Source organism: Laetiporus sulphureus (genome assembly GCF_001632365.1).
Source record: "Laetiporus sulphureus 93-53 unplaced genomic scaffold LAESUscaffold_13, whole genome shotgun sequence".
In the NCBI taxonomy this organism is placed as follows: domain Eukaryota; kingdom Fungi; phylum Basidiomycota; class Agaricomycetes; order Polyporales; family Laetiporaceae; genus Laetiporus; species Laetiporus sulphureus.
The window spans coordinates 575,382-598,149 of record NW_024468522.1 but is presented as its reverse complement, the minus strand read 5'-3'; the positions used below and the strand labels follow the sequence as shown (position 1 = coordinate 598,149).

The 22,768-nt window shown below is 51.9% G+C and overlaps 8 protein-coding genes across 8 annotated transcripts; 7 read left to right on the top strand and 1 right to left on the bottom strand.

The window, feature by feature from the left end:
* Positions 1–1,460: 1,460 nt before the first annotated feature.
* LAESUDRAFT_749190 (uncharacterized protein) lies at positions 1,461–3,239 on the top strand. Its single transcript, XM_040911551.1, has 7 exons — positions 1,461–1,576; positions 1,633–2,201; positions 2,258–2,292; positions 2,354–2,470; positions 2,536–2,708; positions 2,765–2,949; positions 3,019–3,239. Exons 2-6 carry the CDS (start codon positions 1,664–1,666, stop codon positions 2,922–2,924), a joined length of 1,023 nt encoding a protein of 340 aa, XP_040765741.1. The 5' UTR covers positions 1,461–1,576; positions 1,633–1,663; the 3' UTR covers positions 2,925–2,949; positions 3,019–3,239.
* An 820-nt stretch (positions 3,240–4,059) lies between these two features.
* Positions 4,060–8,327, top strand: LAESUDRAFT_749189 (phospholipase D/nuclease). The gene is made up of 23 exons (XM_040911550.1): positions 4,060–4,295; positions 4,360–4,471; positions 4,525–4,600; positions 4,666–4,833; positions 4,933–4,999; positions 5,052–5,083; positions 5,130–5,360; positions 5,412–5,495; positions 5,556–5,569; positions 5,627–5,703; positions 5,787–5,993; positions 6,077–6,118; positions 6,181–6,193; positions 6,254–6,353; positions 6,408–6,450; positions 6,504–6,609; positions 6,659–6,717; positions 6,780–7,219; positions 7,274–7,309; positions 7,364–7,487; positions 7,544–7,788; positions 7,843–7,950; positions 8,004–8,327. Exons 1-23 carry the CDS (start codon positions 4,151–4,153, stop codon positions 8,082–8,084), a joined length of 2,610 nt encoding a protein of 869 aa, XP_040765740.1. The 5' UTR covers positions 4,060–4,150; the 3' UTR covers positions 8,085–8,327.
* Positions 8,328–9,344: 1,017 nt separating this feature from the next.
* On the bottom strand, positions 9,345–10,033 carry LAESUDRAFT_650372 (uncharacterized protein; the record flags this gene model as incomplete). The annotated part of the gene is made up of 2 exons (XM_040904241.1): positions 9,345–9,717; positions 9,870–10,033. The coding sequence occupies 2 exons, from the start codon at positions 10,031–10,033 to the stop codon at positions 9,345–9,347; spliced, it is 537 nt and encodes a 178-aa protein (XP_040765739.1).
* A 155-nt stretch (positions 10,034–10,188) lies between these two features.
* LAESUDRAFT_724484 (uncharacterized protein) lies at positions 10,189–10,894 on the top strand (the record flags this gene model as incomplete). The annotated part of the gene is made up of 1 exon (XM_040908620.1): positions 10,189–10,894. A coding segment is annotated over exon 1 (221 nt), but the record flags the coding sequence as incomplete, so codon positions are not given.
* A 1,125-nt stretch (positions 10,895–12,019) lies between these two features.
* On the top strand, positions 12,020–13,897 carry LAESUDRAFT_724483 (uncharacterized protein). Its single transcript, XM_040908619.1, has 7 exons — positions 12,020–12,425; positions 12,480–12,614; positions 12,685–12,796; positions 12,848–12,917; positions 12,986–13,353; positions 13,428–13,587; positions 13,646–13,897. The coding sequence occupies exons 1-7, from the start codon at positions 12,081–12,083 to the stop codon at positions 13,731–13,733; spliced, it is 1,278 nt and encodes a 425-aa protein (XP_040765737.1). The 5' UTR covers positions 12,020–12,080; the 3' UTR covers positions 13,734–13,897.
* A 1,851-nt stretch (positions 13,898–15,748) lies between these two features.
* On the top strand, positions 15,749–16,410 carry LAESUDRAFT_758122 (zf-PARP-domain-containing protein; the record flags this gene model as incomplete). The annotated part of the gene is made up of 4 exons (XM_040912415.1): positions 15,749–15,857; positions 15,919–15,933; positions 15,985–16,054; positions 16,158–16,410. 4 exons carry the CDS (start codon positions 15,749–15,751, stop codon positions 16,408–16,410), a joined length of 447 nt encoding a protein of 148 aa, XP_040765736.1.
* A 1,029-nt stretch (positions 16,411–17,439) lies between these two features.
* On the top strand, positions 17,440–18,140 carry LAESUDRAFT_650155 (zf-PARP-domain-containing protein; the record flags this gene model as incomplete). The annotated part of the gene is made up of 3 exons (XM_040904221.1): positions 17,440–17,527; positions 17,635–17,713; positions 17,801–18,140. The coding sequence occupies 3 exons, from the start codon at positions 17,440–17,442 to the stop codon at positions 18,138–18,140; spliced, it is 507 nt and encodes a 168-aa protein (XP_040765735.1).
* Positions 18,141–19,626: 1,486 nt separating this feature from the next.
* LAESUDRAFT_91704 (FAD-binding domain-containing protein) lies at positions 19,627–22,743 on the top strand. Its single transcript, XM_040914877.1, has 14 exons — positions 19,627–20,166; positions 20,226–20,348; positions 20,408–20,542; positions 20,605–20,622; positions 20,696–20,767; positions 20,849–20,953; positions 21,017–21,070; positions 21,133–21,290; positions 21,347–21,623; positions 21,690–21,896; positions 21,963–22,085; positions 22,151–22,236; positions 22,301–22,335; positions 22,405–22,743. The coding sequence occupies exons 1-14, from the start codon at positions 19,888–19,890 to the stop codon at positions 22,461–22,463; spliced, it is 1,731 nt and encodes a 576-aa protein (XP_040765734.1). The 5' UTR covers positions 19,627–19,887; the 3' UTR covers positions 22,464–22,743.
* Positions 22,744–22,768: the final 25 nt, after the last annotated feature.

Sequence of the window (22,768 nt, the reverse complement as noted above, 5' to 3'; positions counted from 1 at the left end):
TGCCGTGATTGGGTTGGCGAGATGCAGTGTAAGTCATGGTACATCTGAAACACTTAAATTCTCACGCAGGGCATCGAAGTGAAATGACGGAGCCGACGAAGTCAACATCGAACGTTAGTAACTCCCGGCATGCCGGCGACCATGAGATCGGGGTTCACGAGAAGACTACGATCCAGCCACAGCTGTGCATCACCGCAGACATGAAGCGATTTGCACGCGTGGCAAATGCTTAGCAAATGTCGACAGGTTTTTTGCCTTTGTGATCTCAATTTGATATGGTTCCTTCCCACATTCCATATTAAGTATTTGCATATGATATGTTGGAGGGTGAAATTTAAAATCATATATATTAAGAAATGACACCATTTTCAAACTCACCAAATACATTTGGAATTCAAAAATGTATGATTACATTCAACAGCACTCAAATTCTAAATGTATTTGGTGAGTTTGAAAATGGTGTCGTTTCTTAAAATATCTGATTTTAAATTTCTGCCTCCAACATATCATATGCAAATACTTAATACGGAATGTGGGAAGGAACCATATCAAATTGAGATCACAAAGGCAAAAAACCTGTCGACATTTGCTAAGCATTTGCCACGTGTGCAAATCGCTTCATGTCTGCGGTGCATGCTGAAATCACACGGCAGACATGACGCGATTTATAAATGTGGAAAATCGTGTGGGAATGTTGGCTGATGTCTTACATTTGTGGCAAAGCTTTGCCAATTTAGCATTTAAATGGCAAATAGTGCACATTCACAGCCAAAGTGAAACATTTTCAACATGAAATGCCATGGTTGCAAATATTTGTCACATGTGTAAGAAATCAGTCGACATTCACACACAATTTCCCACATTGATAAATCGCATCATGTCTGCCGTGTCAGCATCAAACGCGCTCATTCGTGCGTGTGAAAGCGGCATTGAATCTCGTCTTCGTTTTGTGCCTCTTCCTGACGCCAAATAGAAATCCTCAGCCAAATTTTGTCATGCTTATGGCTACGCAGAATTTGAAAGCTGAGTTATGGCTAGTGCCGTGATGTCATTTGTAGTAGAGAATGCGAGTTGACGTCCATGGCTTTAACACGTAGAGCACGGGTGATTTGTAATACACGATGTTACCCTCGTTCATCCTTTTAAATATACCCGACTTCGCGGTGAGTAGGAATTATTCGATATTTTCCATGCACATCAACAAGTTGTGATCGCGTCAGCACATGGACGCGGAGACAGATCACGGACAGGTCGTGCTTTAGACAATATAGTACATGGTCAAAGGCTAACTTCACCCCTGTGGTTGAGCAGTGTCAGTCGCAACGATAACAGCGCCGTACTAACACAACCGCAGACAACCATCGTCCACGTTCTCAAACTGCCTCCGGAGCGCCTGGGCAATGTCGCGGCCTAAAACCTCCTGTGTATAAGCGCCTTACGTCATCCATTGAACCACAGCTCATACACGCCTTGCATGCCAGTTGGGGCTGTTCCGAATTTCGATTGAGCAACACATTTTGACCACCGCTCCCGTGCCTAGCATTTATTCCCTCTTTCCGCCGAGACACATCGCTGCGTAGGAGATATTACTTGCTTTGATTCCGGTGCTCGGATGATAATCAATTCAATTAGTGTAGACTGGGATTGACAAAATCTATGCATAATGTCCGAAGGTTCAAGCCGCATCGACCTACCAGACGAATTATTCTTCGACGCCGCGCCGTATCCAAGAAACGAGAAGGAATTCAAAACATTAGTAAAGCGTCTCAAGCACAACGCTATCGGCGCAGAGGACTTCCTCGACGAACCTCAGTCGCTTCTCGTGCTACGACGATGGCATGCCCTTGACTTTCCCTGGCACGAACCCTCGGGTTGGGATGATTTTGGCACCGAGCGGCGTCCCGTCCCGCCCCCTCTACGTCCGCACCAGTACGCAACGGAGACAGTCACGATTGACGTGCAATTAAAGAAACCACTCCAGACAGGCCGCCATAAATGGTCGCAGGTCTGGCGCGGAACAATGTCCGTCTCGGAAACAAATCGGTCCGCTCCTGTGGTAGCGAAAATATTCCTTGAGAGCTTGTTTCCCCCTCCGGAAGAATTCGGGGTTACTGAAGAGGAGGAGCAGAAGTCGTGGCCCACGGGAGCACAACAAGCGCGGAGGGAAGCATGGGCGTACTGGACGTTGCGATCGCTACAAGGTGGGCGAGAACGACGTCGCCGAGGGCTGTAATGCGCACTGATTACGTCGCCATAGGACGAGCGTTGCCATGGTCATTCGGATTCTTCAAGGTAGCCAGCTCCTATTTTTCCCCTCAGTCTTTCTGTAGCTCAACGTCCTGCATGGATCCAGGTCCAGCTGTGCCACGGCGAGGAGGCCTTCGCGCACATCATGGAGTTCATTGACAGGCCGTCCGGGCGCGACACCGCCCTCGACGACCCCTGTAGGGAAGGAGAGATTCGGCGCTTGGTATGTGGCGCGGCGCGCAGCGGCCGAGATGTCTCTCGAATGTGCTCTTCTCACGTCTCTCACAGGCAGATGCCATATCGGCCTCCTTTTACGAGATGGTTCAGCTCGGAGTGATGCACACCGATGTGAACCGCCGCAACATGCTCATCGAGCTCGGCGACGAGAATCCTGTCGTATGGATCGACTTTGCAGGGGCAGAACCTGTGTGTCCGGTGGACGTGCATTATGACGGCGCCGCGTGAGTCTTGATGTGGGATTTCTGAACATGTCCGGATGACGCTCGCTACACTTTAGTATCGTCAATGCCCTTATCAATATGGACTTCAAGCAGAGGAGACTCGTCGACTGGTTGCAGGACCGGAGACGCCTTGGGCCACCCTGGATGTCCATATATGAGGAGCTGATATCCAATCCTCGGTGGCTGCACAAGGTCGAAAAGAACAGTTGGGAATGACATACCAGCATGAATTTGATGCAAGGTGAGCTAGAGATCATTGGCTTAGAGCGGTCGCATTCCGCTAACACTACCCAATCTCTCGATTGTTCAGGCCGTGAGACGCATATATGTACTGCCGTTATGTCGTCCTTTAATTGAAATTCTGTCTTGTTGCCATACCAGGAGTCCTCAGGGTGTGCAATACGAGGCAGAGAAGCATTAATATGGGCGTTCATGCGCCACGAGTTTTTCACTGTTGCTGTCGTGTGCATGTTCCGTCATGTATGCAGCGTTCTAGATGCTTTAATAACTATGGGAAACAGGTGCCGGCGGTGAATGGAACCGATAATGAACAGCAGAGGACGGGACGTTGGGTAGATTCATATGCTGAGTCGAATGATTGCCGAACCATGCCAGGTAAATGACTGTACAGCATACCCTTCGAGGGCAATCACATCAGTTATTCCGTTAATTGGACGTGCAAGTATTCTCAGACGGGTCTGAATGGAAGCATACGGCATTCCTTCCTATCGAGACATGCGTACTGTTCTGGGTATGCTCGTCAGAGAAGTGGGATTGTCACTAGGGGTGCACGGCTGCAAGTGCGTTTCCCACACTATCGACTGCTTGCTATTGTGTCGTGAGCGCTTGATTTCTCTGCTTTCCGATGCACAGAAGGTCGTATGGGCGGAGCCTGACTGATGCTGCCTGTTCGATATACCAGTGCTTCATTGAGTACGTCCTCGAGCGAGCCGAGGCGAAATTGGATATAGTGCCGCAGCTTGACAGGCGGAGGAGCACTATTTGAGTGAAGAAGCATTCGAAAATTCTTTGTGCATATGTTCTAAAGAGATCTTTGCGTTGCCAGTGTTGCGCCCTCCATGCGCTGCTGTGGCGGCGGGAAACAACCATCGGGGGGTCCGATCCTTTTGAGGATTGCAATCTGACAGCCGAGTCCACGATTGACTCGTCTTGTAAGTTAAAAATTAGCGACAGGTGACTTGCATACACCGTAAGGCTATGCGACCGAAATGTGCAGGGCCGTGTTCTGAGATCAGAGATCGATCGGACGCACTCAGAATCATCAGGAGGCGCATTTGATCACATGACCGTGATGCAAGCATTCCCATCAACTGCGCTATTTCTGGAGAGGAGACAGTTGTTCTAACCCAGCATCACCGTCTTTCGTTAAACCATCGCCCGGGCGTGCTGACGGCGAGAACAATACCCCCCTTTCCTCCATCATGTCGAAGTATCTGAAGGATATCAAGCATGCAGTCGATCAGAAGTTCGAGCAGCTCGATCACCAATTCGACAACATCGACAAGCTCACTGCAAAGGGGCTTCGTCATGCACAGCTGACGACCATGGGCCTGATTAATCCGAACCGTGCGTACCGTGCCAGCATTGCGATGAGAAAGGGACATTGAATACCTGTCGCGTGACATTGCAGGCCGACATGATAGTGAGACGGAAAAGGAGGAGGATCGAATACGCGCCGCAATCAATTCAAGCCACCGTTTCGAGTCTTTTGCTGGCCTGCGAGAGCAGAATTTTGTCAAGTGGTACGCCTGTCTGCGAACATAGCTCTCGCGGTGTACCCTGACGGCTTGCATAGGCACATTGACGGACATGACTACATGTACGCCCTCTCCGAGATGCTTGACAGTGCGAAAGAGGTGATCTTCATTCTTGTAAGCATGATGCAACACCTTCTGCGATCGCGGTACTCATCTCACACCGCACTCTCACATTCTAGGACTGGTGGCTCTCCCCGGAGCTCTACCTTCGCCGGCCCGCGGCGTACCACCAACAGTGGCGCCTCGACCGTCTGCTCAAACGCAAGGCGGAGGAGGGCGTACGCATATATGTCATCGTCTATAAAGAGGTCACCCAGACGATGTCTATGAGTTCGTCGCATACCAAGGTATGCCCCTGTAGCCCCGTTCTAATTCCATGGGCTTTTCTTGGCAAGGGTCGATCGTGCTGACGCCCAAATTCTCCCGAATTTGCTATTGCTGTTCAGCACGCTCTCGAAGACTTGCACCCGCACATTGCATGCATGCGTCACCCCGACCACATCGGTAGCCGCGGTACGCTCTTCCCCTCCTTTGCTTCCCTTCTCTGCTCATTCTCCCTTCGCAGACGATGTTGCATTCTGGTCGCACCACGAGAAGGTACTCACCACCAATCCTTCCTTTCCCCACGCTCACATTCCTGCAGCTAGTGATTGTCGACAATCATCGTGCAGCCGTCGGTGGGCTCGACCTGTGCTACGGACGCTGGGACTTGCCCGCACACCCGCTCGCGGACGTGCACCCGGCGGATCCACGTAATATCGTGTTTCCTGGCCAGGACTATAACAATGCGCGCATCCTTGACTTTAAAGACGTCAAGGATTACGTGAACAATGGACTCAGTGTGCTCGAGACGGCGAGAATGCCATGGCATGATGTGCGTATCATTGCGGAATGTCTGTTCGCAATGTATATTGATAACCTGTAGGTACACACAACATTGTGCGGTCCAGCCGTGCTTGATTTGGTGCAGCACTTCGTAGAACGGTGGAACGAAGTCAAATTGCGCAAGGTTCGTGTACTTCCTCCATCTCTCGTCTTCTGTATCTCCGACTCACGGTTCTCTGTACAGTACGAAAAGGAACAGTAAGTGTCGAGGCTTGCGACTGCATACTCATAGTCCCTGATGCCGCTCGACCTCAGCCGATACGATTGGCTCGCCTTGCCTAAAGAAGAGGAAGAAGAAGAAGAGCCACCCACTCCGGATGAGGAAAGAAGACGTGTGTATCTCCAGGCGTTTCGCCCGCTCCTGCCTTTCTTTACACCGCAGACGTGATACATCTGACCTTTCGTGTTTTCTCAGGTCATCCTCATCGTGATAAATGGCGCGAAATAGGACGGGACTTCCGGCAGCGCTTCCACGGGATCCATCGGCACGAGGTGCTCGACCAGCTTGACGACCCCAAGCTATATCCTCGCCCGCCGAACGGGACATGCCGCGTACAGGCGGTGCGAAGCGTGAGCGACTGGAGCCATGGCGTGCTGACGGAGCATAGTATTCAGAATGCCTGTGAGTGAGCGTGTGGTAGCCTCTGTCTCTCTTGAGGTGGGACGGGGGAGACAAAGCGAAGATAGCTAATGAAAGGAGAACAGACTGCCAGTTGATCATGGAGGCTTCTCACTACATCTATATCGGTGAGCATGCATAAAAATGCATTCATATATGGTGCTCAGTTTAGCTGACTCACACATCGCAGAGAATCAATTCTTGTAAGTTTCCTCCTGCCATGATTGGCAGGCTGGTTCGCCTTACAGCCTTAATGCTTTCAGCATTTCGAACACGCAGAAAGAGGGCCCGATTAAGAATCAGATTGCTGCTGCGCTTGTTGCGCGCATTCTCAGGGCTGCGCGGGAGGGAGTCAAGTTCAAGGCAAGTGCTGTTGTCGACCAGTCTTTGTATGCTTTCGTTAAGTGACATTGTTAGGTTGTCATTCTCATTCCGGAGGTCCCAGGATTCGCAGGGCCAGGTAGAAAACTGACGTTTCCCAATGTATATGTAACCGCTGATCCATCAGCTCAGTGAAGGAGGAGACGGCTATCAAGACTATCATGGCTGCACAGTACAGGACGATGAACCGTGGCGGACACAGCATCTATGAGGAGATCAGAAGGGCAGGCTTCGAGCCGTAAGTGCTGCGTCAAGAAGACTGATGTATCACTCAAATCCGCCTACAGAGAGAATTACATCCGATTTTACCACCTGAGGGCCTATGACCGCATCAATGCTCCATATAGTGCGATCTCTTCATCCTTCTATCTGCGTTCAGTACTCAATGCCAACATTCTATTTTCTCAGCATCATATTTGAGCCAGATTGAGCAGATTAGCAGCGTCAGGTTCCATCAAGCCATGGCAGCTGTCGCCCGCCTCTGGGTGGGTCCAGGAGAGGAGAAGGATGCGCCCGCGAACCTCACTGTCGTTCTCCCTACGGGCACACTCAGCGAGGAAACGTCCGCAGCGGGGCCTCCCAGACCGGAGATGAAAACGGAAACGTATCCGCTCCCGAAATCATACCAGGAGGCGCACGATATCCTGTGGCGCTGGAAGGAAGCCGCGTCGAAGCTCCGGAGCGACGAGTCAGTGGCGGACAATGTGGTGCAGCATATGCTCCATGACAAGACCAGCTTGTTGGAAGAGAAGTGGTTGGGCACCCCGGAGGAGGAGAAGGCAGCGTATGTGTCGGAGCTGCTGTATATCCATTCGAAGCTTATGATCGTGGATGATCGCCGGGTTATTGTAAGTCCTCTCCTTCGCTGTCCGTTCTGGTTCTGATCAGTGATTGCATGTAAGATCGGCTCAGCGAACATAAATGACCGAAGTCAAAAGGTACGCCGGTTGGCTTTGTGCATGTTTCGGTGCGCTCATGCCATGATGTTTTAGGGAGATGGTGATTCTGAGATCGCCCTGGTCATCGAGGACGAGGATATGATCCCTACAACAATGGACGGCAAGCCCTATATGGCAAGCCGCTTTGCTGCGTCTCTCAGGCGGAAGCTGTACCGAGGTAAGAGTCCTCATCCTCTGACTCCGGAGTTTTCGTTATCATCTGATGGGACGTAGAACACCTCGGTCTCATTGCTCCCCACTTCTGCGACGATATTGAGGAGGTTACCTCGTTCATGCGCCCAGCGCCGCATCCCAATAGCGACGAGACGTTCGACAAAGAGGACTACATGGTCGCGGATCCTCTATCGGAGGAGACTGAGAGATTGTGGAACGAGACAGCTAAGCATAATCGAGATATCTTCACTGAGATCTTCCGTCCCGTCCCGACGAACCTCACGCGGGACTGGAATGCATATTGGGTAAGTGGCTTCTTGACGACGGGTATTTGATGAATTTGACTTTCGCAATTAAAGCGGTATATTCCCAAGAACATGCCTGGCCACGTCGCCCCTGAGATTCCTATCGAGCGTGTGAAGGACCGGCTTTCGAAAGTCAGAGGCTCGCTTGTTGAATGTCCACTGGTGAGACTGTCCGATTCGATGGTCGTTCGTGTGCAGCGCTCACATTCGTATAGGACTTTTTAATCGATGAGAAAGTCTTTGTGCAAGGCGTCGATTGGAAAGGACTGAACCCGACGCTGCCTATATATATCTAGAGATATAGCGATTGAGCTTGCGCTAAATGCTGCTCAGGCAGGTTTAAGAGATCTCATTTCAAACTGTATTTGTCAAGGATGGCTGGATATAATACAAAGGGAATCTAACGGAGCAGGTACGTATCTGGGCTCGACGATTGCGTTGTGATGCGCACTCTGGTTGTGTGTTGGATGGCTTTGATGCTGCCGTTGTTCCAAATAACAGAATGTTATTTGGCTATACCATGACTGCACACTTTCCCGCTTACATAACATAGGAGGTTGTCCGATCGCCCTTTTCCGGCTCCGATGCCCCCGAGGTCCACTGCTATCCCGCAGTGCCTCCCAGGCCCCAAAAGCCAACACGCCCCCTCGAGCCAGCCGCCTAACCAGCTGCCTTGTCTGCAGCTCCTTCTGTTGGAAGTGGCCGACCGACGGCACTGTCGGTAGAACGCGCTCAACGCGTCGGGAGGGACGAGCGCCAAGCGACGGCTGAAACGCGTCGCAGGCGGTACCTGGAAACGGAGCGGGCGAGTACGGAAGGGTGGAAAAGCATATAAGTACGCACCTGTAGTACCAAGGCCCCAGTCGTTTGTGGCCTCACCAGCCTCTCACTCCCTTTGCACCCATGAGATGGGAAGGTGCCAGCTGGCTAACACCCTTGCTGCACCACGATTTCCTAGACCTTCCGCCCTAACCAGCACTCCCTGGTTCTGTCGCATTTCTATAGTGCCCTGGCTACAGGCGCTCCTCCCAATGCCCACCCTGCCATGTCCGGCCCAGCCCGCATTGCCCTGCGCATTTCGCTGCCAAACCCAGCCCAGTTGCTCTCGGAGTTTCCTGGTCTAAGCACAGCGAGAGCACAGCAAAGACGAGTCCGTTGTCCAGGGACCTCGTTGGAGTCGTTTAGATGTAGTAAACTACCGAGGTATGTACATCTTCTCGGTCCGTTATTTATTGACTAATGCCACGGTCGGACTCTATCGTACGACACGCACTCATTGCTAGGGCATGTCGCTCCGACCGTCCGACCGGCCACTTCTCCCCGCTTGCGACAAGAGCATACCTGAGTGCCGCGCGCACTCTTCTTCCAACACGCCCCCTTGATCGCCGTCGTCAAGCCGTCAGAATAGGCGAATGTGGCCGTCAGTATACGCCACCTTGGCCTTCGCACCCTTGTTGTCCGGCTTCCCTTCCTCGTCATCCGAGTCGTCCTTGCCATCATCCGACTTGGTCGGGCAGTCCTTCCGTACGTGCCCTATTCCTCCGCACTTGAAGCACTTACGCTTCTCGCCCCCCTGCAGCCGCCTTCCACTTCCCTTTCCCAGCCTTAGCCATCATGGCCACCGCATCCCGGTCATCCTCCGTATCCTTCTGGCGGGTCTCCTCGTTCAGAAGTCTCGCTGTAACATTTGCGACGGTGAGCTGTTTGGGTGGGATCGAGTCGAGCGTGACTACGAGCTGGTCGTAGTGTTCTCCAAGGCCCATGGTGAGTCCCAACACCATGTCCTCTTCTTCTACTTTGATTCCGGCATATTCCAGATCTGCGGCCATTTTCTTCACCCACCCGATCCACGCTGACATCGCCTTGTCGGGGCCCTTCACCGCCCTGTAGAAGCATCGCCGCATCGCCAGTCGGGTCGCAAACCGTACGCTCGGTGCACCTGCACCAGAGTCGCCCAGCACTCCATAGGGTCACGACTCACCAGGTGCACCAGCTGCCCTGCCGATACCCGCAGCACCATTTCCGCCCGCGCTTTCGCCATCTTGGTCGTCAAGCGCTTGGCCTTTTCCGCCTCCAGCCACACTGCTGCCTCCGTCTCCGTCGCATCCGTCGGTGGCGATGTTTCAATCGTCATCACCTCCCACAGCTCCTTCCTGATCAGCTCCGCTTCCATCCTGATCACCCACTCGCCGTAGTTGCCCTCACCCAAGAGAGGGAACTTCGTGGTTTCGGTTGTCTCGGACATGTCAGGTTGATGCCAGTTGCACAGGGAGAATGCGAGCAGACGCAGCAGAGGCCAAAGAATAAGGTATGGGGGTAGTTTATCTCGGAGTTTCTTGGTCTAAGCACAGCGAGAGCACAGCAAAGACGAGTCCGTTGTCCAGGGACCTCGTTGGAGTCGTTTAGACGTAGTAAACTACCGAGGTATGTACATCTTCTCAGTCCGTTATTTATTGACTAATGCCACGGTCGGACTCTATCGTACGACACGCACTCGTTGCTAGGGCACATCGCTCCGACCGTCCGACCGGCCACTTCTCCCCGCTTGCGACAAGAGCATACCTGAGTGCCACGCGCACTCTCCTTCCAACAGTTGCACCCACTGCCTTGCCTCAGCCCTAGCTAACCACTCCAGCCTCAGCCCCTCTTGTCCATGTGCCCCGCCCCCTGATCTGGCTCTGGCACTTTGCGTGTGGTCTTGCATCCACGTCGCCTTCTCGACACGCACAGTCTGAGGTCCCCCCAAAGGATCTTGGGTCCCTCCCGCCATGCCCCATGCTCACAATCACGCCCGGGCTAGGACAGCCCCCTCTCCCCTCCCCACTCTCCAATGGACGCTACACACCCTATCCCAGTGCCTTGTACCAGCGCCCCCTCAACCTCTGCCTCCTCCCTACACTGCCCACCATCCGCCCCTCATGCTTGCACCTTGAATGGCCCAGTGCATGGCACCATGGTGTTGGTTGCATCGAAGAAGGTCAGCCCAGGTTGACTAGATGAGAGCCCAGAGTATAATGGAGAGTCCCAGAGTATCGATGGCTCGTTTGTGTTGAACAATGGCAGCCAAGACCGGTGCCATGTCCAATAACTCATGACACCACTTGGGATTTGGGTACAAACGAGCAAGGTAATGCTACATTTACTACCTCTCTTTTAACCATGCCACTTCAGGGCAGGTGGCACAGCTCGCACACCCGGTGCTTATCCGGCTGCCATTCCTGCAGCCCCTGTACCCGGCTCCGATGCCCCCGAGGTCCACTGCTATCCCACAGTGCCTCCCAGGCCCCAAAAGCCAACATTTATCAGTTTTGCTATGACGGAATGTTTAAGAGTGCCGCATTTCCGCTCTCATACGAGCGCTTCCTAACTAAGCGCTCGCAAGGTCTGCCGCCGGTGACAGCCGGCGCTTCTCGAGTACTGAAATGCTGATGCTGAAGGTGCTAAAGTGTTAATGCGCGTGACAGTTGTGCCAGCATGTAGGCGCGCGCTTCTTTACTCTTCGGACTCCTTCAAGTACTATAGGCTCAGCCTCTGAAGTTTGGCTCCAGTATCACTCTTCCTCTTCTGCACAAGAGGAAGTGCCCTGACCTGTTTGCATGAATTGAATACTTTGGGCCGGGGGATTCGCATGTTCTAATGGTCTTCACGACATTCCAGAGGCGAAAAAGGTCACAGTTGTTCGTAATATGAACTGCAATATACTAACGGTAAGGAGTCGCTTTTCGCATCTACAAAGGGTTGATAGCACATGTATCTGATATTTTCCACGAGATGTTTGCTATGCCTCAGTGCCAGAAGGCTAGTATCAGAGCACCAAGATGCCAGAGGAGAATCGTCACCGTTAGACTAAGACAGTAAGATCTGGTAAGGCATTGGAAAGATGGTTAAGAAACTAAGCGGTGAGATACTGCATAGACACGATGGGACGTGAATCCATAGAGCCTACGTGAAGTGGAGGTCTTCATGATATGTTGCGATGCACTGGAGGCATAAGACCTGTGGCTCCTTTGCGACAAGATAAGCCTTGAACTCAATATTGGCTGCACTTTACACGGCAAATCAAGTCGAAGTTCGTGTTGAACGTAATACTGATCGATATGTCCCGGATCGCCACGGGACGCTTCATCCCTCTTTCCAGTCAGGTGGTCGTGGTTCTGCCTGCCTGTCCTGGAAGTTCACAGCCGGTGCCTTCTTATCGACGTCGACTTCTAAGAGCATCCGCTTATCTCCTCTGCCATCTACTTCGTGGTAGCTGCGACCAGGTCCCTCGCGAAGGATAGATTTTTGCTGCTATGCAGAAGAAGAAGGTCAAACCATACCCCTGCGCCTTCTGTGACAAGAAATTCAAAACAACCAGTGGTTGTGAAGATCACACCAAAGTGAAGCACCATGCAAAAGAGCGTCGGTTGCTTCAGGGCGGTGGGATGCTTCATCAGAGTAGCACGTCTCAGCAGAAAAGCACTCTCGCTGCTGGGATCCCAGTCCAAGGGACGAGCTCTTCAAGGTTCAAATGTTTTCAATGCAACAGGTCCTTCACAAGCGAGCACGAGTGGCAGCGGCACTACGGCGAGATGATCTCTCAATATTCCTGCTCTCGATGCTTCCAATCGTTTGCGGATCATTCAGCGTTGTCTACGGTATGCGATCCCGAATTTCTTGTGGTCCTAGGGTTGACACCTCTGGGATGCAAGCATATGAAGGATGTGCACCTAATTGCATACCTATCCTTCCATGAGGAACTGCAGCAGCAGTATAGGATATGCAGGGCACAGTTCACGTGCAGTGCGTGCTCCATCAGTTTCAATACACTGTCACTGTTTGAGGCGGTAAGGAGTCTTACTTTGATCAAATGATATGTGGTGCGTCTTACTGATGCGCTGTTCCCGCAATGAATAGCATCTACGCTCTTCCCATTCAAACCACGTGAACAAGAGCCAGCCGACGGCTTCAGTGTCCGGGCTGGCTTTATCTGTTGCTACCGCGTCTGTGCAAGCAGCATCGTCTTGTGGTGAGATTACGAACTATCTCATGTTTCGCGGAATGCTAAGCATGTCCATAGTACCGCAAAATCAGGAATTTTCTGGTGAAACATTTATGACTCACCCGACGCCGAGCCTCGATCTCAACAGGTGCGCTAGTAGTCAGCGTTATATCATGGGTACAGGGCTCATCAGATCGCAATTTGATGTCCACATAGCATCGATAGTCCTACTTGTCATCAATCACCGAGGTCTATGAGCATTGAAACCACGCCGCCCGATCAGAAGTCATATCAACGTTCGAGTGATACATCTTCACGATTGTCCAGCGTATCGAGTCCATCCATGACACCCAATATGCTGTCCACTGCGACTGCTATCGAATACTCCATGCTAGAGAATGGCAGCATCATTCCTGAGTTGCCCAGCGGACAACCGTCTCCTGGCTTTGCACAGCCGCCCAGCATCGCCTCTCCATCAGTTTCAGCGAATTCTCCAGAGAACACCATCACGGAGATTGACCCTCAAGCACGAATAACATCTTCGTCAATCGACGGGCACCAACCGCCTTCAATTGAAGTGATCGGTGCGGATCGGTCAACATTTAATAAGCTGCTGTTTCCAAGGTACTGACGTCGTTCTGTGACATCTTTCTTTCAGCGCTTGATCCCCACATCTCTCTTATCAGCGACGCTACGGCATCGGAGCCTGAAAGAACAGCAGATATTATGAAAAGCCCGTCTTGGCACTGCAGGAGCTGTCTGAGGGACCCGTGCGACAACCCAGCAGCGACGATGTGTGGACATATCTTCTGTCACCGGTCAGTCTAATGTTTGTCCCCGCCGCAACGTGAAGGGTATGCTGATCGACGAATGAAGATGTATCGTCAAGGAGCTAACGACGAACATGCAATGCCCAGTATGTAACAATCCGATACTATTGAGTCTACAAGTGGAATCCAGGTAGAGCTAGCTGGCGCGCGGAGCAGAGCAACGGCTTCTATGTAGGATTTTCCGAACTGTATAGTGATGAGAATTGCGTTTGGCTTGATATACTGAGATTGAACATTTGTCTACATTGACTGATCCGGGTAATTAGCAATTACCATGTCTCGCACCAGTGAATAATCCTCCCTATCCAGTCGGTATGACAACTTGTTGCAAGTTGCCACCAAATGCAGCTTGTGAAGAAATTTCTCTGCTGACTGCTTTTAGTGCCAATCGAATGGTCATGATCGCCTGCGGCTTGCGAGTCAACCTGGTCAGTCTGGATAAATTATTGTCGTCTCATTTGCTGCTGAGCATAATACCTTCACCAGGTGCCCGGTGAACCCCAACGGCAACCTCGCAAACGCTCACCACGTCCGATCTCCGATTTGAGTGTATCATTGATTGCGTCCCGGTATGCAACAATAGCGTCGACTTCGGATCGACGTATGTCGTACCTTGGCTACACGGATTTCTGCTATTCATTTACGGTGCTTCAGATACAGACCCGCGACAGTCATATGGAGTTGCTACTCCTCCAACACCAGTACATAATATCGAAAATGTCAAATGCACCAAGCCGCAAACCTGAGTACTATGCTATACTCATAAATTCCGGGCTAGGTTCCTTATAGTGTCGGCATACCGGCCATTCAGCACTACGAACTCCTCGATGGTTGATTCAACCAGTCAATTAAGCACATCTTCTGCCCATACGGAGGACTGTGATTCGGACGCGTGTGTCAGGCTTACTCCATCATCAAAGGACTCCGTTTCATCCTGGAGACCACTGTGCCTCAACCCATCGCATTCTCGATCCCGACCGGTCCATGTCTGCAAATAATATTTTGAGAGTTCCACGCTTGCCGTGTTCGGTAACACGCGTTAGACTTGACCACACCATTCCGCTGTGCGTCGGCAACTGGCAGTACTGCAGTGTCGCAGCGTCAGCACAAGCCTTCGAATGTTACGAAGGGCCTGTCATGGCATTGCAGGAGCCGCTCCTGCGACCAACCAACGGCGACGACATGTGGACGCGTATGCTGCGACCTGTGAGCGAAACTTTCTCGTTGTGATGAGCGTTGGGGCTAATTTGTTTTTGTGCAGTCGCGTTATTAATGAGCTTGCGACCAACAGGGCGGTGTTGCGTCTGCAGGAAGGTGATGTTACCGTTGAGGCAGCAGGCTGCATGTCGAGTCTAACGAGCGTAAGACATCTACGCATAAACGTGTAGATTTCTTACGCACTTTTCGGACTGTTCTATATCTTTATAGAGGTACCACCATCTGTTCGTTTCGTTTGCATTCGCTGCGTAGTCAGAATAGCTGTTAAACAACATCAATAGTGTATATGACAACGATCGAGACTCAGATCGTGACTCCGCCGACTGTGTGTGGCGCATCCCGCGCATCTGCTCCAATGTATGTACTTCACACTAATGACGGCCGGGTCGGACTCTTGGAGTCGAAGTGATTCGGAACTATGGCAGATACGTCAAACGGTCAAACACTTGTATAGTTTCCCGAACATTGGGGAAAGATTTCCCTGTGGCAGGCTTATTTCTGCACTTCAGCAGCTCAGTGGTATTATATGGATTTCATATGGTGCTGTGTATTATGAGCTCTTCAACAATAAGCCAGAAACCAGGTTATATAAGCCCATTAATATGAGAGATTCAGAGAGAACAGCGCCGTCAATGCTGCGAGGCTCAGCCACAATGACGTCGGACTTTGGATCTGAACGTGTTCGGATGCGCGAGCAATGAGTGGCGCGAAATGAGCACCTCCTAAGATCAGCTCTAGATCTGCGCATGCCAATTGCACGCTAAATCCTGGAGCCTTCTGTAATCTGTACACTAGGCGTCCTACGCTCGATATAAATTGAACGAGTCTTGTGAAAGAAGGCGTATTTCAGCAGAAGGCTATGAACCCTGCACGCGTTATAATAAAATGTCGCCTCCTCCGACCTTCGTGCCCTCGACCCTCACCTCAAACCATGCGGCTTCCATCTATCTCCTCTCGCGAGAAGTCGGATACTGAAGATGGCGAGAAGGCTGGTCAACGTCGGCTGGAATATTCTCCCAGCAGCAGGGCGAAGTGCATCGGTGCGTGACGCGTGAGGTCTCGTGGCTGTCGTCGTTCATCACTTTTATCGCGTGTCCCTAGGAACGCTGTGCAAGGGTCAGTTTCTCAAGTCACCCGGATTACTTGGATCCTGATAAGTGAATGCAGGCACTGACATTGCAAAGGGCGAGCTCAGGCTGGGAACTCTCAAAAATTACGCTGATGGGAAACTGTGGTAGTACGTCGTCTCGTAACCCGTCCGAGTTCCACCATCAATATATAAGCATCACTCTCTGCTCTGTTATCTTACGGTCCTCATACACTTGCTCACATACTCGTAGCAAATGGCGTCACTGGGGCTGTGCGACGCCGATGGTGATCAAACACCTAAAGAAATCGGTCGAAATCGCGGACGAAATCGATGGCTTCCATGAGCTGCTCCCAGAAGACCAGGAAAAGGTACAGAAAGCCTGGGCGGAAGGCAAGATTGCGGACGAAGACGTTTTCAAGCCTGCAAAGAAGCCCACTGAAGAAGAGAAAGAAGAGAAGGGTAAGGATAAGGTGAAGAAGAAGGCAAGAAAACCCAAGGAGTAGGTTACTTGTGTTGCGACTCGGAACGGTATGCGGACTGTAAACGCCACGGACAAGTTTTTATATATGCGCTGTCTTTCACGTTGCCTTCCTCCTGAGCAGCGTTGAAGCCCAATGGACCAATAATGGTTTGAATACATCTGTTAGACCTGCTCGCTCGTCGCAATTCCCGGTTCTTCAATTAGCCGGATTCTTACCTGAGGTCTATCCCTTGCTGCATTTCGCGACATATGTCGGTCTTGGGCGGTGTCTCGGTGGGCGATTCTGCAGTATCTCAGGATCAGCCAAAGTCTTCGATTGATCCGAAAGCCCCATCGTGGCAATGTAGAAGCTGCCTGAGATATGCCTGTAAGCAGCCAACGGCGGCGACGACGCGTGGACACGTGTTCTGCCATAGGTGAGCGGAACATTCTCGCTGTGACGAGCGTTGGGACTGAATTGTTTCGCGCGGCGGCATCATTTAGCAGCTTGCACGCATTGTCGTGCCTCAGGAAGGTGAAATCGTTATTGCTGAGGCTGCATGTCGAGTCTGACGAGCGCAAGACACCTACACATGAGTGAAAGTGTAGATGCCTTGCGCACTTCATGGGCTGCTCTATTTCTTTGCAAATGTGCTGCTGTCTTCTCTGTTTCCTTGGACGTCAGAGTAGCTGTGAGCAGCGTCACTGGTGTGTTCCTCGTTTCTTATGAACGAGGACTTCACCAAGGCGACTGTGCAGCAACATACCTAGACACCGCAACAAAGTCCATACTTTTTGTGGTTGTTCAGAGTCTCCAGTCGCAACTTCACGAGTACGTTCCCACAAAGCTGTCAGGTGAGTCAACTTCCCATCGCACGCGAAGCCTGGAACCTTCGAAGATACCGTAATCTGTACGCGAGGCATTGGCATTGTAGAAGCTTTGTGAAAGAAAAAGGTGCATTTCAAGCGGACTCTGAACCCTACATGCCCGCGCTTTAAGTGTCGCCTCGCCCGTCGTGTCCTCGACCTTCATCTCAAACTGTCCGGCTTCCATCTTTCTCCCTATCGCAAGATGTCAGACGCTGGGGACCACAAAAAGGCAGGTCGACGTCGGCTGGAATATGCCTCCAACGGCGGGGCAAAGTGCGTAGGTGCGTGTGGTCTCGTAGCTGCTGTCGTTCATCATGCTCATCGCATGTTCGTAGGCCGCAAGCCGTGCAAAGGTCAGTGTACCTGAAGCGACCTGGATTACTGTGATCCTGATAAGTGAGTGCAGGCACTAAGATCGGACAGGGAGAGCTTCGGTTGGGAGTTCTTATCGATTATGATAATGGAAACACGGGCTTGTAGGTCGTCTCATAACCTGTCCGAGTCTCACCATCGATCTCTCAACGTTGCTCTTTAATCTATCTATCACTTGATCGTACTCGCAGCATATGGCGCCACTGGGGCTGTGTGGCGCCGGTGTTCATCAAGAACACGAAGAGGTATTTCGAAAAGGCAGATGAAATCGAAGGCTTCAAAGATCTGCGCCCTGAAGACCAGGAGAAGGTGCGCAAAGCCTGGGCGGAAGGCAAGGTTGCGGATGAAGACATTCCCGAGTCTGCGAAGAAGCCCACAGGTGCTGCGGCGCGCGATCCTGTGGTATCTCAGGATAAGGCGAAGTCTTCGATCGCTCCGAAAGCCTCGTCATGGCACTGTAGGAGCTGCCTGAGAGATCCCTGCCACCAGCCAACGGCGACGACATGTGGACACGTTTTCTGCCATAGGTGAGCGGAACATTCTTGTTGTGGTGACTCGTGAGCTTTGAGACTGGATTGTTTTGTGCAGCTGCATTATGAAACATCTTGCGACAAACATGCAATGTCCCGTCTGCGGAAACGTGATTCTGCTGAGGCTGCAGGACCCAGGTCGAACCCGATGAACGCGAGGCATCTACATTGAGTACAGAGGAACGACTGTTCTCCTCTACGAAGGCTGATTTATGAGCTTGAATCTACCCATGAACACAGTCGAAAGTGCAGATCCTTGCACACTTCTCGGACTGCTCTATCTCTTTGTATCAGTAGATGTACTACTGTCCTCTTTGTTTCATTTCTTGTAAGTCAGAGTAGCTGTGAGCAACATCATTAGTGTGTTCCGCATTTTTAACAAGCGAGGACTTCTCCAAGGCGACTGTACAGCAACTGGTAGTGGTGGTGTTCACTGACACAAGTAGCAGCATCTTGCGTGCACGGGGAGGATTGTTAATTATAAGTAATTGTGGTATATTCATGTCATCTATTGTAGACTTCTCCTACGCTTAGGGTGGCTAATATTTTAAGATAGCGAGGCGTAACGCTGGCGACCCGACATGGCAAGAACATTTCCTTTCTGGTCGGTTTGTAGTCAGTTTGTAAAATTCGTCATCTGTAACGTGGCTACGTCACTGAACCAGCGAATCTGACATCCATCCTTCGTTAACACATGCAATAGCAACTGTTTCCTCCATATGTATATATAAATGGGTCTGTGGGCCTATCCCTGTTCTCTCCTGGTTCATTCTCCAGACAACCCTCGACACTCAAATGGCGAAAGTCCGAACTTACCGTTAGTTGGTCTGCGTGCATTTTTCTCGTCAATGAAGTCGAAGCTGAAGCTTGAGCTTGAAACTTGAAATTCTTCAAGGCTCACTCAAGTCTGCTCAAGTGCAAGTCGTCATATATTCGGGGCAGTTCCGGCCGGCATCTGCGCTGACATGACAAGGCATTTCAGGGTATTCCGGCTGCAGCACTTGAGTCGGACTGTCGGTCCGTTGTCGCGGTCCAGGACTACGAGTTTCGATCGTCCATGTCCTATAAAAGATGCCCGACAACCTCAGAGCTAAGTACTCCTGAACAAAATAGTCAGCACAACGGCCTTGGACTCTACGCTAGGGCATACGCGTGGGTGAGCGCCTTCGCTCTCCGTCTTGTGCATTATAATCCGATTGCGACGTCATAGAGATCGTCAATGTAGAATATATAACCGAGACGAGCGCACGATGGGATCTCAATATTCAATCCACATCATCATCACGTGTCGCTGTGCCTATCTGCGCTGCGATCGTTGTTACGGGAGATTTTCTCGGTTTTGACCTGCTCAGGTACGTACGCGGTACTTACTGTGGCACCGAGTCGCAAGCAGGGCATCAGCGGACGACAGATCCTCGTCATGTCGCATTCAACAACCTGCAGCCTCAGTTCCGCTTCATCGCCGTTTGGACTACGGTATCAATGAGAAGACCTCTTGGCTTACGCTTGCGTCCGCTCGTACATTCTGACGGAAGGCTGAGGCGACGGGCCGCAAAGCAATTCAGTCGGCAGCTCATATACCCCTTCTCGGCAACTCGGCATCCACATACCAGCATCGGCCGCTTCACCCTTCGCCCTTCGTTAAAAGGCACGCGCGCTACCGACGCCGTCCCGCGCAAGTTGGCGTTCTTTACGACTCGAACGCACTTCCCATCGTCGCGGAGGGTTGTAGTTCGCTCGCCCCAGGCATGCTAGCACTCCTTCACCTCCTTCGCGCGGTCGCCTTTGTTGGCGTTGCTGCCACCCCTGCGATTGCGGGTATTAGCCACTCGCACCTCAAGGACGAGCTTGTGAAACTAAACAAGACTGTCGGAGGGCGACTGTACAGGGCTGTGCCCTTTGAGCTTCCGTGCTTTGCGGAGTACAATGGCAAGGCAGTCGAGAGGGACGACGACCTGTGCGAGGCCATCCAGGAGAACTATACGGATCCCATATTCAGGGTCAATTACTTTGGCGCATATATGATGGTGAGTTGCCGTGTTAGTACAATAGATGCACGAACGCTGATAGTCTTGCGATGGGGCAGCCGCAATGGGAGACATGCCAGGTGGCGAACAACAGCGGGTGTCTGCTCGATTACAGCGACCCATCTGACCCACTCGCGTACGAGGATGTGGACTGCGAGCTCGGCAACATTCCGCCGTACTACGTAAGTGCCATTCAGATTGATCGTGATTGTGATGATCCTCAAAATCAACCGATACTAAGATCGACGTGCAATCAGCCAAGGACGTACAGGCGGCGCTCACGTTCTCGCGATTGACCGGTGTGCGGCTCTCGGTGAAGAACAAAGGACACGACTACAAGGGCCGCTCGAGCGGGAAGGGTACATTGGCGCTCTGGGTATGTCGCATATCCTTCTTTCTTTCGATTAGGAGCACAATTGACTTAGATTATTCGAATAGGTCACCAACTTGAACTCAGTACGTTCCATAGTAGACTTGCCACTCTTAGCGTGTGCGCGAAGTCTTACTTGAAGCATCCGCGCGCCCTCAGATCAGCTACAACCCGTCGTTCGTCCCTGAAGGCTGCGCTGCTAGCACCACTTATGATGCGCTAACGATCGGTGTGCGTGTCTTCCCCGATTTCACCCAGATAGCATTGCTCACCTTCTGAATCCGCGTGCCGCATTTCTCTTGTCCACCACAGCCGGGTGCCATCGCCGAGTCAGTCCTGCAGTATGCTGACAGCATAAACCGCACGTTCATCGCCGGGTACCACCAGACCGTTGGCACTGGTGGTGGCTACACCCTGGTGCGCATTTATCCAATGGTTTGGAGAATCGCAGCACGGGAAGCCGATCTGTTGTGTTTTTAGGGGGGTGGCCATAGTGTGCTCTCGCCTGTATACGGGCTTGCAGTTGACCGAGTGGTAAGTTGGGCGCCTTTCCCGTCATTTAATGTTTTGCATCATTCACTCCAACCTTCCGGCAGAGGCAAATGAAAGTCGTCACCCCGTCCGGCCAGTTCCTTGTTGCCAATGAATGCCAAAACTCGGATCTCTTCTGGGCGCTCCGTGGCGGAGGCGGCAGCGCGTTCGGCGTTGTGATAGAGAATACTCACGAGCTTGCGCCGAGGATGACGCTTCAGGTGTATGTTTGTCCTCCCGGCTTGCTACACAGCCGCACGTCTCTCACCCTCCACGCAGCGCATACGTTACCTTCACCTCTTCCAACGTTACTGTACTCGCAGAGTGGTATGACCTCCTCGTGAACAACACTTACCACTGGGGTCTCGAGGGTTGGGGCGGGCACATCCAAGGCCCGAAAATGATCTATGTCAACCCGCTTCTCTCGAATGCCGAGGCGAACAGCAGCATGGCAGAGGTGGCGGAGTTTGCTGTGGCATTGGGAGGCGAGGCGATCGTCGAGGAATTGGACAGCTACCTAGCATTCTTTAGCAAGTATGTGACGGCGGCGGAGGCGGTGAGCGGAGTTTTGTTAAACCTTTGCATGCATTGATGTCGCTGACGTGCGTGCATGCTCATTCAGGCGGTTGCTACGGAGATCACGCTCGGCACGCGATTGCTCACGACAGATCTTTTCGACTCTGAGGAAGGCCGTGCGACGCTCTCAAAGGTCATCACGGATGTTCTTCCGTTCGCCAGCCCGTATGTCGTGGTCAGCACCCCGTTCCTGTATAACTATACTGCGAATACGACGAGCGTCACTCCAGCATGGCGCGACTCGTTGTGGCATGTGCGTCGCTCGTCGTTCTCGGTGCTGATCCCATGATGCTGATAAGTTGTGTGCCTTCAATGTTAGCTCTCGGTCCACAGTACTTGGGCGTGGAACAGCACCACGAACGATACCGCGACCCAATACCTCGAAGTGAGCGAGCATACCCAGAAGTTCCGGGACATCACCCCTGGAAGCGGCGCATACTTCGTGAGTAGTACTTTCCCAGTGTCATCTTGGCCGGGACACACGTTGATGCCTATTTGGCTCCACAGAATGAAGGCGATGTATACGAGCCGAACCATACGTACTCGTACTGGGGTGACAACTATCCGCGCTTATTAGAGGTTAAGAAGAAATAGTAAGCCCATGGCCTGCGTACGCATATCATACGTTCCGTTGCTCACGAAGGATGACCGTTGCAGCGATCCCGAGAGCCTGCTTGACTGCTGGCAATGTGGTACGTTCTCAGTCTCCCAAGTCTCGAGAGACTTCTCCCAAGCTGAACCTATTCGTCTTTTTCCTGCAGTTGGATGGAAAGGCCCGGAGGACCCCCTTTACCAGTGTTACATCTGGCTTCCTCAGTGATGATGACGGCCTTAGCTGCTGTCTGATGACGCACTGGGAATCTTTGTCGTGGCTGCACGCTGCGCGGAGATCTATACCATATACCAGAGAATCCGCGGGGAGTACTAGTTGAGGGCTTCATGAGAGATTCGAGAGATTGAGGAGAAGCGTAATGGGGTTGTCTATAGCAAATTGCATTTATAATGTCCATATAGTTCGCATATATTCTGCTAGCGGAGAGGTTTATGTGACAATTGTAATGTCCCATTGCGAAGTATCGGAGCGAACTGTTGGGATGCGCAACGCGTTAGCATTCGATGCACAAA